General features: G+C 36.3%; 2 protein-coding genes across 2 annotated transcripts; one reads left to right on the top strand and one right to left on the bottom strand.

The window, feature by feature from the left end:
- Window positions 1–111: 111 nt before the first annotated feature.
- On the bottom strand, window positions 112–485 carry LOC6568317 (pupal cuticle protein C1B). Its single transcript, XM_001994630.2, has one exon. It carries the CDS (start codon window positions 394–396, stop codon window positions 112–114), a length of 285 nt encoding a protein of 94 aa, XP_001994666.1. The 5' UTR covers window positions 397–485.
- Window positions 486–13,036: 12,551 nt separating this feature from the next.
- LOC6568318 (cryptochrome-1) lies at window positions 13,037–16,881 on the top strand. Its single transcript, XM_001994631.3, has 4 exons — window positions 13,037–13,531; window positions 14,729–15,072; window positions 15,138–16,057; window positions 16,551–16,881. Exons 1-4 carry the CDS (start codon window positions 13,390–13,392, stop codon window positions 16,762–16,764), a joined length of 1,620 nt encoding a protein of 539 aa, XP_001994667.1. The 5' UTR covers window positions 13,037–13,389; the 3' UTR covers window positions 16,765–16,881.
- The last annotated feature ends 368 nt before the right edge of the window (window positions 16,882–17,249 follow it).

Here is a 17,249-nt window from a genome sequence, read left to right as displayed (position 1 = left end):
ATATACAAACTATATATAATCTTTTAGAGTGTACATTTGATCTTGGTGTTTATGTTTTTATTGCTTTATTGATAGAAATGTCAGGCCATACAAATATGCTACTTATATCTTCTACTTTTTCCATAATGAGCTGGCAATGGGAGCTGCCGCATAGGTTGTAATGGGAGCTGTGTAGACTCTTGCGGGCGCAGCGGCATAAGTGGTCACAGGTGTTCTGTAGAGAGGAGCGGCAACAGCGGCATAACGGATGGGCGCGATGGCCGAGTAGGTGGCAACTGGAGCAACAGCTGAGTAGGTGGCAAGTGGAGCCACTGCGGCATAGCTGGTGACAGGTGCAGCCAATAGGCCAGCCTGGGCGGCGGCAATGCACAGAGACAAACAGATGAGCAATTTCATATTGATTTGAGTTGAGTTGGTTGGGTTGCGTTGGGTTGTGTTTGGCTTAGTTTGGTTTGTTGACTTGTTTGCAACTGATGCTGTTTGGCAAACAACGTGTCGGTTTTATACCCAGTTGAGCGCTTAGCTGCATGGTCATGAACCCGTTTGCGGCTTAAGTTGCCCAAATAAACCGTCAAATTAGAACTCAATGCCAATTTAAAATTTTGCTTGGTAATGCTCAATCGATACGGATGTCGTCAACTCTACTATGCTTTTAGTGGCATTGTGTGTTATATTCGTAGACAGCATATCATGACACACAGCCATTAAATCATCTTATAATATTAATTAGCCATTATCGACCGATATTTGACAGAATTGTTACGAATTGCAATTAGCATTGTAATCAAACAGGTGCGGAAATTATTTCGTTCGCCTTGAAGGCCATTTGACAATTAATTGAAATTCTGAAAAAGATGTGCACTAAAAATAGGGTCTTTATCTTCTTCTTTACAGTATGTTTATGATCTACATTTGTAAGTTATATTACTATATATATTTTATATATATACGTGCAACATTTTCCAACTCTTTCGCGAGTAATTGTCATTATTTTTAGCCTCGTTTGCCATAAATTATGCGGGTGCTTTTAATGTATTATCAGAGTTGGAAAATTTTCTTTAATTAAAAATCAAATTAAAGCGGTTACAGAAGACATACATTTGGTTGCAGAATAACAAAAAAAATGCCGCAAAGGTTTTTAAAAGCTTGGCACCAGTTCAAGAGATTGGCTTGGATTTGGGAAGCTATAAATAATTAAGTATAAAAGCCGCAAAAAAGAAATTCGAGCAATTAAAATAATTATGTTTGCTCTGTTTATCTGTGCTTAAGATACTATAAATTTGTAATCAGCTTATTCAGATACACATAATCTACAAAATAGCATATTAAATATGGAGGACAACTAAAGTCGTAGCAGAGCAGCACTGTATCCATTGTCATGCACTTGGCAATATATTTGACTGTCATTATTTGACATTACTTGAACAATGTCTGGTGTAAGCTTGCATGTGGGGTATTCATAAATTGAGTTAGTAACATAAAACAAATGGCAGCAGGCTAACTTAACGAGCCGCAAAAAATGTGCTACATTCTGCACAAGGGCTGCACTGTGTGTAGGTGTAAGGGTGTACTGCGTGTGTGTGTGTGTGTGTGAGTGTGTGTGTGTGTGTGTGTGATATAAAATGAAGTCCCTATCTGGTAGCCTTACATTTTTGCCATACAAGTGTTTTGCATTATTAGGAGAGCAGCAGCAGGAGCAGGACTATGAAGGGAAATACTTGGAGAGCTTGGTGGTAGAATATGTTGTACACGTAAGTTACATTAGTCAAACTGGTTTTGGCAGTAGAAATTTGTCGAGCATGCCAAATGCTTCGCAAAAGCGTCAGACACTCAGTCCAACGCGGTTAGCCAAGAAATTACGGAAGAGCTGTGCCAAAACAAGATAAAAAAAATAAACCAAAAAGAAAACCAAAATAAGTCTGTAATTCAAAAAGCCTGAGAACCTGCATAAATATGCTAGACACATACACAGCCGCTACTATCTGTGACTCTATTTATTTGTGTGTGTGTGTTTGCCATAAATGCTTCATCTTCAACTCATACATATTAAAATCTCAGAAAATAAACTTCAACAGTTCACAAAACAAAAGCAAAACACAAATAAATAAACTGGCACAAATACAAAACACATGCAAACATACATACACTCACTGGCTCGGCTCAAGGGAAGTAACTAAGGGTGGCATGGCTCATGCATTTTAAAATCCAGCCATTAGAATACTGTGCTTTATTTGGTATGCAGAATATTATTTGAGCACGTTTTTGGCGCCTGACATTGCATTTAACATTTTACATGCATAACTGAAAAACCACCAGAAGACATCAGAAGCCAAAGAACTGAAAAATAAACTTTAAGCAGTTTTGCTAACTCTGTTGTTGTCGTCTCAGATATCAGACTAATTAAATGTTTTAAGGTTAAATACCAAAATATAAATCCTTTTAAATTTTAACGGATTTCCCTTAAATTGGCAAACAACACATCATTTAACAGGCTGCCACAACATTCAGCCGCAGGAAGGAAGTTAAGTAAGGTGAGATTACGTACAATGGCTTAAATGAAAATGTTTGTGGCTTAAATCTTTTGGATAAATAAATATGTTAAATTACAGCATACAAGTTAAATATTTGCTTAGCTTGTTGTATACAAGTAAATAACAATAATCACAAGAAAATCGCTTATTCCATACTTAAGTCGAAGACAATATTGAGTTAGATAAGTTACAAATTTCCCAAAGAAAGTTACAAAACACATCCAAATATTTAAAGAGCATTTAATATAAAATTCTGCTTTTACTAAATGAATCATTACAAATCGGAAGGAAAATGAAAAAATACCTTATATTCCCCTATGAGTATTTTCCCTTAATGCAACATATTTATTTATAGTAAACTAAACTAAACTAAAAAAAAAACTCTGCAAATTGTATTTGGACCACACAAAAATTGAAATTAGTTTTTCTGAGTCTACATAAAAAACATAGATTACTTTTATAACATTTAGATTTGATTATTATTTTTTTTTTTTTTTAAATAAATTTGCCTAATTGGATTTCCATCGATATCTATAAATTTCTCTCACAGTTTGTCATTTTCAGCAATATTTTGCTATCGAATGAAAAAGCAACAAATCCCAATTGAAAATTGGCACGCTGCAAACATGTTGTAAATGGCCGATAGCAATGAATAATTTTGCACAATTTTCGCAAAATGGCTTTAGTTAGAAATCCCAAAACTGATGATATTTACTATTATTTATTATATGTGTATATTTTATTTTTGATTTAGTTTTATCACATTGGCTGCCATTGTGCTGCGACCTGTACTAAAAGGACAATAAAAGGTAATTCGGCAGTAACAACTTGAAGGCAAACACTTCACTAACTTTGTGTGTGTCTCTGGTGTGTGTTAGTCCAGGTCTTTGTCCTCGATTTCAGTTACGAGGCGCACACCTCAAACTTTGCGCACACTAAGCAGGTGTGAGTGTATGTGCAAACTCATTCACATATATGGAAAGTAAAAAGCAATTTTCGTAACATTTGCATGCCTTAAACCAACACACACTCACAGACCAGTCCCGGAAGCATCAGGAGAGTAGGAGGCAAGGACATGCGGCCTACCTTTCCACGGAGTAACAAAAACTACGATATTGTGTGTGGGTGGGCAAGTGAGCTTGTGTGGGTAAGTTGAATGGAGTACGTGTTGTGTTGAAAATGCAATTTGCCTTCTGTACGAAAAGTACGTAAAATTTATGCAAATTTCTACCGTACTGCCCCTGACCCATGAATTTTTGGGCGATGGCGATGGCGACTCAGCTACAAGCGGAAACAGGAAATGCGCCATTGTGTGCGTGCCTGTGCATGCAGACGTGTGTGTATGTGTGTGTGTATGTGTGTGCATATTGAGACCGCGCTAAAATGAAAATATAGTGAAATATGCGATAGAAGGCGAGCGAAGAAAAAAGAGCACGAACAAATATGTAAGAACAAATATGCTACATATAGGAGACCTGTACTTTACCCTACAATAAATGGCTTATGGCAAAGCTCACACGTACAAGTATCCGACGAAAAATATATTGATGTTAAAGTTGAGATTAAATTCATTGCAATGTCTTATGTAAGTGGAATAGGTTGTATACCAACTTGATAAGCTTAACGAGGATAATTCTATTAAATTTTTAAACATTTTTATTGAAAAGTATTAAAGTGCTGCGACAGAACGAGTTAAGGTTTATTTTAATTATCTGGTCTTTATTACAAGACTACATCCTTTGTTGAATAACCCCAAAAACATACTAATTTGGTGGCAAAGATACACGTACCGTTTTGCGTCACTTGTGTGCATCGAAAAATACACACATTAAGTCCACACATCACCCTTATCAGCAAAATAAACTTTATGGCATCGCAAATGTAACTCACACACATTAAAAAAAAAAAGATCAGAGGGTTATAAAACACGAAAATAAAGCCATATATGTATGAGATTCAACTCAGATTACTTTGATATGTGTGTATATGCCAAACGGTGCATGTATACGCTACAGGGTATATTAACACACAGTAAGCCTGGGTGCGGATGCGTCAACTAGCCCGCTAACAAAAGCAACAGAAGCGACAACAACAATTCGTGTAACGACAAAAGCAACAACGAGGCGTAAATTCGCCATCGATAGTTTTTGACATTGTGTATCCGCCACATGCGGCCTGTGTGAGTACGCGTCTGTGTGCGTGTGCGTTTGTGTGTGTGTGTGTATTAGCGGTGCCACTTATCACATGCGAGGACTCGTTTGAGCGATATAAAGCAAAAGAAGAAACAAAAACAACAAAATATTGTATACTAACAACAGGCCAATGGTCAGAGAAATGTGTGCGTAAAAGAAAAGGCCCCCGGTTATTCCAGTACCCACACATAAAGCACATTGATACCTATAGGTGTATGTGTGTGTGCCTGAAATTGTTTATACTGCATTGCACGTGCCTTTGACATGCCGACATAGCCGCTGTATGCGTGTGCGTGTGTGTGTGTGTGTGTATGTGTGTTTTGGCTTATGGGCAAAGAATCTGAAGCGTATTAAGCAAACAGCGCCGCCGGCAACAACAGCGCTCCTTGCAACACACGTGGGTTTGCCTCACACCCATAGCCCGGCGAAGGCGAAGGGGCATGTGAGGGGTGTGTGGCTGTGTGTGTACATGCTCAAGTATGTTTGTGTGTTGGCTACGCACTGTGTGAGATAAACGACAGCATTTAATGCGTCCAAATCTTTTTAACGCCGCACCAAGCCATTTTTCAATCCAGATCTAAGCATTAAGATTAAGTTGTCTTTAAGTAGCCTCAAGCCGGTATTCCAGCTTTTTGGCGTTCTGCCAACAAGATTTTCTCCGCCACAATTGTGCTCACAAGCGGAGCTGTCAAAAAAGCTAAATCACATGCTTGTACATAATATATAGTATTTAGCTGTCGGTTGCTAAAAGGGAATTTCAAAACGCGATCTTACATCAATTTTGAATGGCCTTTAATTATTTTGTTAATGATGACCTTTTCGATATATATATGTATATAAAGTTCTAAAGCTCATTGTTACAAATTACAATATACAATATATCAACTAATTTTCTAGCTTGCAACAAATTTTTTAAGCGTCTAAATCAGATATCAAACAAAAGCTTCACTTAATGTATTTGTTAACTTTAAAAGTAACTCTTATCTTATAAGAGTTTAAGCACTCAAACAAGCAAACTTTTTCTTTTATATTATACAAATTTAATTAAATTACTTTTAGCAATTTAATTTACTTCTACCTATCTCTGAGATTTACCAACTATCGATTTTATTTTCTTTAGTGCTTCGTTTTAGTCAAGTTTTTGGGCAAACAATTATACCTGTCATTTGGACAGGCGAAAAGAAGTGCAGCATAAACTACGAATACAAAGAGTTTGTGAATTACAAGAAGATAGCAAAAAGTTAAATTTTGTTAGCAAAAGAAAATTAGTACAGTTTGTGTTCGGGTCAAAACAATTATTCGAACTGTGCATGATGCCGGAGTCGGAGCCGCAGCGCGCTGAACGTGAAAGGAAATGAAGCTCGAATCTGATGGAAATGTAAGCGAAAATGAAACTTGTTCTCATTCAGACTGTCAAAAAAAGTTTTTCGCTCACATAATTTACTTTTATGAATGCCCTGGGAACAGGAGCTGTCTCTTAGCCCAAATCAGAATTTTTTTTTTATTTTTTTGTTTGTGTGCATGCATTTTAATCAGGAAAAAATACCTGCGCTATCTGTCAGCGCTCATAGCACAAAGTTTTATAATATTATTCATGCTCGACATCAAATTCATTAAGAGTGATTAATATTTGTTTATTTCTGTTGTTTTCCCCCACATTTATTAGAACGGCCATCCGGACTTACATATCTGCCGCAAAACTTCATCATTATGAAAAATGATTAATATCCTGGTTTACTGTTTAGGTTGGGTTGAGATGTGATGAGTAGCCGGAAGTTGACATTTTCCGCTTTTGCTATGCAGGTATGCTCATAAAATGTTGTCAGGAAATGCGTTTGCAATAGTATGTGTTGGTTTTAATAACTGCCGCCGGGCATAAGTCAAGGATTTATGTGACAAATACATACATTTATCAAAGGACTTGTACGCTGCTTGACCACAAACATCAATATTAAACTTAATACACGTTCGCAATAAGTGTATCAAATATTTAATGAAAGTCTAATGCTTGTATGTATTTCAGGAATTACTTGATGAGCCATTAAATGCTTTGCACAATCGGACATAATCATTAAGCGAAAATTAGTTAAATTTGAAAGCATTCCTCTGATAGTATCACTTTCATTTTGTGTACGAAGCTTATGCATATTTTCTACGATATCAAAGATAATTCAATAACTTTGTGTGAGTTGCAATTCAGGTAAGTCATAGGTATAATAAAATTAGGTTATTTCTAAAAATATAAATTAAGCCGTATACTATGACCTCTTTTCGTTTTCCCTTTTACGTAACAAAATATCATACCCTCTGCCTCGTAAGTCTTTTAAAATAGATACAAAAAAAGGTCAAAACCCTTGTGTTGGTCAGCTTTCCTCATTCATCTGTAAGCTTTATTTTTATCATATTTACATACCTTCTCCACGTGTGCTGACGCCTCCAGGAAGTTGAACTATATATAAAAACTGACTTCCCATGCCAATTTATATTATGACATATTAAGTTTGAAATAATGACTACTCAAATGTTTTGCAATTGTCCAAACAATTTACAGAGCCTATATTTGTTTGTTGTTGCTAACAATTCTCTTATGTTGGCCCACATTTCCAGTTGAGTAGCCATTTATGTGCTAAGACATAAATACAAATACAAATAAATATTCGAGAATTTGGCTCTGCACATGACATCAAAGCTATTACCAAAAATTGAGCAAAATAATAGTCGAGGAGTGTCCATAATATGTCTAAATAACTGAAATAGGCACGCGCCTTCTCACACACACATAAAAACAAACATGGCAGTGCACAAATTGTATACAGGCTTTTACCAAAACAAATACAATTTGGTCCATTTCGTATTAGTCACGTACCATTCCCCCACACAGCGAGCATGATCTATGATTGCTGTAGTATTAGTATTAGTTGTAGTAGTATAACAATATTAAGTGAGAAAAAATAATGCGCGTAAGAGTGCAAACTGCTAAGCAATTGAGTAGTATTATTATTAGTAGTAAACTGCCCAAAAGTACATAAAATATGAAATGCAATGCTCAATTTATTTATGTATTTATTTAATGGTGTCTAAAATAGTACAATATTTTTGCGCGTGCTTAATTGTAGTATTTGGAGTTTAAAGGATAGCAAACATCAATAGATAACTATAATTTACAACATTTTAGATTGTGTCTCTCTCAAAATCTATAGCGGATACATTTTAAATTCTATAAGTTAATATATAATATATCTTGGCAGTAACTTGAACATTTTTAAGTTAATATTAGAGTTGTATATGGTTTTTATTACATTTTATTATTTCGTTTCCCAAGTATATCACAATTAATTAACAATGTAAAACATTCTCGGACGAAAACTTCACTGGACTTCACTGGTTCGCAGCAACCGTATTAAATCACAGTGCAATTGGCAGAAGTTCAATAATATTCCACGTTCGCAGCTACCAGACTGCTCTGTACCCCCTTTCAGCGACCTACTTTTAAAACTTAAGGAATTGCCTTCGTTCGACCAACCAATTCAGTCATGCTGTGGTCGAAGCTAGGCCCAGTTCCGAGCGAATTCATAAAGGAATCCGCGGCTACTTTTCATAAATATTTATAAGAGTTAATTTGTGTCTACAGAGGGAGGGTTGTCGAGTAAGGACCGGTGAAGGAAGAGGTGGCGATCAAACAGACATAAAACAATATTTACAATTTGAAAATCAACTACGAAATTCGACTGACTTAACCTGCGTACGATGCGACTCTCAACTGAGGAATCAGATGGATGTGCACTGGATGATTGAAATGCGTTTGCTTGGAGCCATGCTATAACCATATTTGCCAGCAGATATAGTCCTGCGTTGCCTGCTGCTGACAGCCCCATGCCAATATAAATTCACACTCAGACACATCCACGCACATCCATACACATCCACACATCCACACATCCACACTTATGTCAATTATGGCCATGTGGGTGTTTGTGAGTGTGGCATTTGGCTTAAAATAAACAATAGACGGCAACAAGAATAACATAACCACACCACAATAGCAAATGGAATACGGCATACAGATATGATGGAATCTAAATACCCTGAAGTGTACATTTGGCTAAGGCCAATTGGCAGGCATCAATGATTCTGTTCGATAATTCGCTTGATTTTAAAGCCAAATGTAAACTCAAACACAACTGATGCAAATAATTTGCCATAACTGTTTTCATTGCAATCTGGGGAATTGTTGCATTTCACAAGTCAAGCCGACTTGTGACAGTTTATTCTATTGTTTTTATTGGCAGCAGCTAATTAACACATTAAACAATAATCGTGTATTTATATACATTTAAATTAAATTACTGCATTTAACGTGAATAAATACTTTTAAGAATTCAAAAGACCGTGAAGAAAAGCTATCTACTGCGTTGATAAATAATGTATTAATGGTATACTAATGTAGTAAACGAATTTTAAATGAATAGTGAATAGTGAAATAATCAAAAAAATAGAAACAATTTTGTGATTGTTCAATCCGAATGACAATGTTTTAAAAATTATCGTTATCCTTAAATAGAATATAATATATAAAATATGTTCTACTAGTCAAAATACTCCAAATATTTTTAATGGACTTATAATCGATATGATCTGAAAGTCCAACTATAAGGCTTTACAAAATTTTAAGATAACATCATTAAGTTTTCCGCCAGTGTATAAAATGCCTACTTATAATTAAAATGTATAATTATTGCAGCCGCAAAAAGTAAAAATACGCTTGACGAGCGCAGTAAAGGTCATATAACTATGAACATATTGACATGCGTATATGTACAAATTACAAGTGTGATATGTATATATTAATACATAAGTGCTATTGATGAAATCGATGCAATTGTGCTGTGCAAATGGTCAAAATGGTCAAAATGGTCTTAATATCATACTTCATAATACAGTTGACTTGCCCATTTGAAGAGGATTGTGCTGCGAATAATGGTTGCGACCAGAGCACAATAACAGTTAATATTGCTTCTAATAAGTACGTGGTTATGTGTGTGTGAGTGTGTGTTGCAAACACAAGTTCAACGGTGCGTATGATTGATAAGTCTGTGTGTACGGACGTACAAACGTATTCGATTGTTTAACTTGTATTAGTCATGTCAACAATGGTCTGGAGGGTTGAGTAAGAAAAGGGGCAGCAGAAACATAGGAGTAAAGAGAAAGACAGCTCATATTAGAGAGGGAGATAGAGAGAGAGAGAAAGAGAGAGAGAGAGATAAACATACATGTATAAAGGAAAAAATAAGCTTAGAGTCAAACACACATTTGTACATAAGGCTGTATGTATTGGTCTATATGTGGAACTATTGTGAGCTACTCTGTACAGAGTGGGTATCAAGGCGATTAAGTCAAAGGATTTGCAACTTGAGCAGCTCATTGGCTTATTTTGATTGCTTTGATTCAATGCGAAATTTTTATTCGTTGTTATGTCTGCGTCATAATCGCCTTAAGTTGCTTAGCAGAACGACTATTAGCTCAAACATGTTATGGTACTCGTGGATTACCAATTGAATATCGGATTTGGTTTTGGAAGGCCGACAAGAATTTTAATAACATGCATACCTTAAAAAATGCCGAAAAAATAGCAATATTTTTGATAATACTCTAAGCACACATACATATATACATACATAAATACCTCAAGGGGTCCGAGATGCCTTCTTTACAATGTTATACAAATTCATAGTACCCTTTCAAAGGATAAATACAGAATAAATACACCAATCAGAGACACGTGCGTATTTATTTAAGTCAGCAATCCTTAGTTGTGTCATTGTGGAATGACGTCAATGCCACTTTCCATTTCCTTGACAAAGAAAATAGGACGTCAAAAACATTTAAAATTTTCCAATCGTCTGCGTTTCTCTTTTCAAATGCATGTTGAGTTTAAGCATGTGATGAAACACATCATTAAATGACGTCAAATTCGAATTCTTATGCGAATACTTATTCCTACCAATCTCTCGGCAACAGTTTTGATTGATTGTCTGCGCATTTTACTATAGCTTTCTCAAGCATAAGACAATCGGCGAGGGATTGTTTCAGAACTACCACCCGTGATTATATCTGTATATATTTCATAAACAAATGCTTGCAATATTATCTAATGGCAGACGGTGAACACACATAAAACTACAAAACACAACACTCTGCTGATGCACTAGAAAATATTATATAAATTTGATTTAACAATCAGCACAACAAGAAGCTAAAGGACACAATTCGTTTCAGTGTCCTGAACGTGGACTCGCCATGATGTAAAGTAACGAAGCATCAACACAACTAGTGCCAACTGCAGCCAGAAGATGCCGAACACATCCCAAGAGTGTGTGTGTTTGGGTGTATGTTGTACTGATTGCACAAAGGAATGAAGCCCGTCAAGTCCTTGTTGATGTGTTGAGCGAATGAACGAAGGAAGCAACTGGCAGGTCACAAACAGCAGCAGCAGCAGCAGCAGCAGCTGGGACAAGGAGCGCAATGGACTCAAAGCGGCGCACCTGTGCTGATTACGTAGCAACAGAAGCACAGTGGACAAAAATGCTCTTTAAGGTGGTCAGAAATATGACGAAATCATTTGATGCACTACACATTTAAATAAAATAAAGAATATATAAAATATATAATAAAATCAGCCCTTTTTTGTATACAATTAACAATTTATATATTGTATTCATTTCTTTGTGCTATTTAATTTATAGTATTGTAATTAAATTTTATTTTTTATTTTAACCTATTCTTACTTAAGATAAAAGTATGGACTTATAACTTACTGCGAAATCCAAAATCCGTTTTAGCTTGTTTCTGATAAATTATACACTTTCAATTATAAAAGTTTCTTAATACAACATTTTGGAAAGCTTTCTTTTATTTATACTAATTCTAAATTAATTAACTTTGCTCAATTTGGTTTTTTTTTAATTCCAATTAGTTATTAATATCAATTTGGATGAAAGCCAAATTATTTGTATAATTATATATGCTATATTAGATATATATATATATATGGCATAATTTCATTCACATTAAGCATATGCATGTGGTGGTTACCTTTCCACTGTACGGTTTTTCATTTGTTATCAGCTTTTTTGAAGCACGTCTCCTTTCATTGCCGCCTGCATCTTCATTCATTTAAATGCCAAAGCTTTGTTGCGAGTTGCTTTTGTTGATGCATCCCTCGAGTTGGGCACGTGTGTCACGTGCGCCACTGGGCTTTGGGGCAGTGGACAGGCGATGGCAGTTAATAGTTACCAATATTGACCGGTTCCCATAACGACAATTCACCTGAGCGACATGCAAAGCTGCAGTTTGCAATGTACACAAACAACAAGGGGAAAGCCGAAAGCCTGATGTCGGTTTAGGTTTTTGATTGGCATAGCAAAGCGTTGCCGATTCCACAACTACAACTTTGAAACAAGTACAATCAAATTGTTGGGAGCAGTCGACTTCTAGATACCCAACCATGGTTAAAAGTTAAATGGCATCAGAATATACTTATTTCATGATATTCTATTTCATAGTTCCACATTCAATATAAATACGTATTCTGCGCAACACTTATATTTTTATTAGTTTATTATATTAATATTTTACATTGATTTCCTTCGTTCGATACGACGCTACGACGCACAAGTGAATTAATATTTTACTACAAATGACCGCCGTTAAATTATATTATTTTCCTTTTTTATGATAACAGGGCTTAACATTTCCAACTTTTAAAAGTAGTTAATCATTAGATACTCTACATTTAAGAGTCGAGTATATTGACAAATGCTAGATCAGTTCATACTAAGAAATTCCATTTAATATTGAAAATATCTCAAAAGCATGATATTTTCTTAAAAAAAAAATTATTATAGACAAATTTGCGGCAATTGTTTGTTTAATAACAAAGTGTATTCAATGTTCTTAAATAAACTGTCAATATTAATAACCAAAATATATTTTTGAGTTTCACAGGGATGATTTTTGTTAAAGTTCATGTTGATGAAAATATACAAATTCAAAATTTGTTAACACTGAATGACATAGGGTATATAGGGTGAAGTCATATAAATGCATGCTACGTAATAAGCAGCAACAGTTGTGGCTGCAATTCTGAACTTTGGGGTCGGTAGTCAACTGACGTTTGCTGCTGTTGTCGCATGGGTGCGATGGCCAGGCGGGGGTGGGCGGTGCGGTGACGGGGGCGTCTCTGGTAAGTTGAGCGTATTGCAGTGCTCAAAATGCAACGAGCTGTGTGTTAAGTGCTTCCCGCTGCTGCCTCACACATTGCTACTCACAGATACACTCGCACACACACACACACACACACGGACACACGCGCTCAGCTTTTGTATTGACGCACTCGACAACGATGAGAACCGCGTCAAAGCAACCCAAGTCAGTCAGTCAGTCAGTCAGCCAGCTCCCCGGTGAGCTTTAGTCGTTGTCGGCAATCCACGTCGTCACAGTTGCCCCATTCGCAAATTGAACGTTGACGCGAGCGCGTCGCATGCACGGAGAACACTTGTTAAATACAAATTGCGTACATTCGATGTGTTTGGCGAGTTGAAACTTAAAAAAAATAAAAACAAAACAAAACAAAACAAAAAAGTAATCATCGAAATTAAACATCAGCAATGACATTGCGTGGGGCAAATGTGATTTGGTTTCGACATGGCCTCCGCCTGCACGACAATCCCGCCTTGTTGTCCGCTTTAGCTGACAAAGATTACGGAATTGCACTGATACCCATATTCATATTCGATGGCGAGAGCGCGGGTAAGTCTCCAACAAACACATCACATGCCCAAGCATTTGTGAGCATCACATTTCACATTTCTGGCTAATAGATGATAGAACAACTCTGCGATTTTTTATTTTTTTTTTGTTAATAACAAAATATTTTGTTTTGTATACAAGTTCAGCAAATTGGGGCATGTTTAGGTATAATTTGGCTTTGCTTTTGTTTAGAAAAAAAGAATAAATAAAACACAATGCATTCTAATGCACTTTGTGTGCTCACGAGAGGGAGAGTGAGCAAGAGTGAAAACGTAGGACGTAACTGAATCGTATGCGATTCGCTGCTCAGAGCGACTTTGTCAGATAAAAATTACTTGTGCATATAGAAACAAAAATACATATCCACATACATATGTGCATATATGTATGAAGTCGGTAAACACGTTCAAATTGCATGTAAACAAGTTATATACAACTAAATACGTATAATTATCAGTGTTTGTTTATTCTTAGACAATTTACTTTTTGTATATTTAAATAAATAAACTGAGTTTTTATTCTTTTGAAAGCAAAGTCTTCAAATGTTTTATTCTTTTTTTTGCCCCAATAAAATATTTAGTTGAATGCCTTATTTGGCAAATTTTGATTTGAAACTTAATTGAGGGATTGTTTATTTTTGTCGGTGGTATACCTTTGCCCTTCCTTTACTGCATTATTATTTCTGAAGTTTGAAAAATTAATATATACATACATATACTGCTAATGGGCCTGTTTGTAATTTATTGTGGGACTAACTTGCACTTCCACTATTGTATTATTATCGATTTACTTGTTACATTTTCTTATTTTTCATTTGCTTTATATATGCCTTCTGTTTTATATATTTTAGATTTTTTTTACGCCCTCTCTTAATCAAATCCAATTTTTATTGTAGGTATGCCTTTGATTTTCTAATTAAAAATTACTCATCTCATTATTGCAATTAGAGCTACAATTTTCTTCACATTTTTTTAATGTGTCTCTTATAATATAATTTGTATGTTAATCAAGTTTCTTGCAATTGTATTTTAAATATATATGGCATATTTTATTTTTGATTATTTAACAAAGTTGGTGCCTCGAAATATTACCCATACGCCGCACCATCATATGTAATCCATTATTCTTTCACATGATCAATTCCTTAAGATATGTCGAGGGACACACTAATTATATCCACATTATGCACTCCTTCAGGAACGAAAAGCGTTGGCTATAATCGGATGCGCTTTTTGCTGGACTCGCTGGACGACATCGATAAGCAGCTGAAGGAGGTGTCGGATGGACAAGGTGGCTTGCTTATTTGTGAGGGTCAGCCGACGGACATTTTTCGGCGGCTGCACGATCAGGTGCGTCTGCATAAGATCTGCGTGGAGCTTGACTGTGAGCCCATCTGGAACGAGCGGGATGAGGCGATAAACAATTTGTGCCGCGAACTGGGCATCGAGTACGTGGAGATGGTATCGCATACGCTGTGGGATCCACGTACGGTCATCGATACGAATGGCGGCATTGCACCATTAACATATCAAATGTTCCTGGTAAGTCACTGTGGCCATCAATCATAACTGGGTTTTAATTTTGCCCGTCTAAACGCTGGCCACAGCACACGGTGCATATTATTGGATTACCGCCACGTCCTGTGCATGATCCGCAATTCGATGGCGTTGGCTTTGTGCAGCTGTCTGCCGAGATGCGCAGAGAGATTGGTTGTTTAGAGAAGACACCGTCGCCGGAACACTTTAACGTCTACAGTGACAATATGGGCACTCTGGCGAAGATCAACTGGGTCGGTGGCGAATCACAGGCACTGCTGCTGCTGGGTGAACGGCTCAAGGTTGAGCAGCATGCCTTTGAGCGGGGCTATTATCTGCCCAACCAGGCATTGCCCAATATTGTGGATAAGCCAAAATCGATGAGCGCCCATTTGCGTTTCGGCTGCCTGTCTGTGCGCCGATTCTATTGGAACGTTCACGATCTCTTCAAGAATGTGCAGCTGCGCGCTTGTATTCGAGGCGTCCAAATGACTAGTGGTGCTCACATCACCGGACAGCTAATATGGCGCGAGTATTTCTATACGATGTCCGTGAATAATCCGCAATATGATCGAATGGAGGGCAACGAGATCTGCCTGAACATACCGTGGGCCAAGCCGAACGAGGATCACCTGCAACGCTGGCGCCTCGGCCAGACTGGCTTTCCACTGATCGATGCCGCAATGCGACAACTACTTGCCGAAGGTTGGCTCCATCATACACTACGCAATACGGTGGCCACTTTTCTCACCCGTGGCGGTCTCTGGCAGAACTGGGAGTTCGGGCTGCAGCATTTTCTCAAATATCTACTGGACGCCGACTGGTCTGTCTGTGCCGGCAATTGGATGTGGGTATCCAGTTCGGCGTTTGAAAGGCTGCTCGACACCTCACAGGTTTCCTGCCCGGTGGCGTTGGCAAAGCGATTCGATCCCAATGGCGTCTACATCAAGCAGTACGTGCCAGAGCTACGGAATGTGACCAAGGAATTCATGTAAGTGTGAAACTAATCAATCTAATCATAGTGAAATTTGGAAAAGAGGTCACCAAACAATAAATAGAGTTGAAACTTAAAATTCAATTTAATTTAATTTGTTTCTTTTTCGATTTTTTTTTTTAATTTGGTCTGTATTGAATTCGTTGTTAATCCGTTGAACTAAAGTTTTATAACATTTCTTCTTATTTCTTCGTTAGTTTCGAAAAATAACTGCTCTAAATTAAGAGAATTTCTACACACATTCTTCTAAATACTTATTAAGGGGCAAATATCGATTTGTTTTTGCCACAGAATTTAGACGAACAATTGAATTTAAAATATTTGTTAATTAGATCATTCAATTTTTATTTGTTTGTGTAGATAAATATAACTCAGAAAATGTGGATTGTTTTGATAAAACTTTAACGATTTAAACAACAATTATTTATTTTGTTTACACTTATGGTTAACTCCTCCTCTCTCATTCTCCTCTTTTCTCTTTACTTTTTAGCCATGAGCCGTGGCGAATGACGGCCGAACAGCAGGAGATCGCCGAGTGTCTCATTGGGGTGCATTATCCGGAGCGCATCATTGATCTCTCGCTAGCCTCAAAGAGGAATATGGCGGCTATGAAGGCGCTGCGCAATTCATTGATTGAGCCGACGCCGCATTGCCGGCCCTCCAATGAGGAGGAGGTGCGTCAGTTCTTTTGGCTGGACGAGTGAAGAAATGAAATGCCAATTATCTATATTTTCAAGTGTATCTTTGTTGTAATACTGTACCAATATATGAATGTTTATACTGTGTGTGTATAATAAAATTGTCGCTTATATATACATATATATATGTGCGTAAAATATATATATATATATATATAGTTTACATGTTTATATATAATTAATAATGCTTTATTTTCTTTATAGTTTTTTAATTAAAATATTTGCTACAATACAATTTGTATTTTTTAATGTTTTTAACAGCTTATAACTTGTTATTCGTACATATTTTAGTTTAGCCTAATTTAATGTAATTTATCGTGTATATTTATATTTATGTATATATAATTATTATTATCATTTGTATTACATTTTCAAATTATATGCAATTAACGGCATTTGAATTAAAATTAATTTAATATGATTTTTATTTAAGAAAATTTTTAAACGCGAATTAATTTGGAAAATTTGAATTAATTGAGTTTTTTTTATAT

This window comes from Drosophila grimshawi, unplaced genomic scaffold (assembly GCF_018153295.1).
Source record: "Drosophila grimshawi isolate 15287-2541.00 unplaced genomic scaffold, ASM1815329v1 contig_311, whole genome shotgun sequence".
In the NCBI taxonomy this organism is placed as follows: domain Eukaryota; kingdom Metazoa; phylum Arthropoda; class Insecta; order Diptera; family Drosophilidae; genus Drosophila; species Drosophila grimshawi.
This window is presented reverse-complemented; position numbering and strand designations above follow the sequence as displayed.

Bases quoted from the DNA above. Each gene is read 5' to 3' on its own strand.
- LOC6568317 (XM_001994630.2), bottom strand. From the start codon at position 396: ATGAAATTGCTCATCTGTTTGTCTCTGTGCATTGCCGCCGCCCAGGCT.
- LOC6568318 (XM_001994631.3), top strand. From the start codon at position 13,390: ATGACATTGCGTGGGGCAAATGTGATTTGGTTTCGACATGGCCTCCGC. The intron at 15,073-15,137 runs GTAAGTCACTGT...CGCTGGCCACAG, and splicing joins TAACATATCAAATGTTCCTG to CACACGGTGCATATTATTGG. The intron at 16,058-16,550 runs GTAAGTGTGAAA...TTTACTTTTTAG, and splicing joins AATGTGACCAAGGAATTCAT to CCATGAGCCGTGGCGAATGA.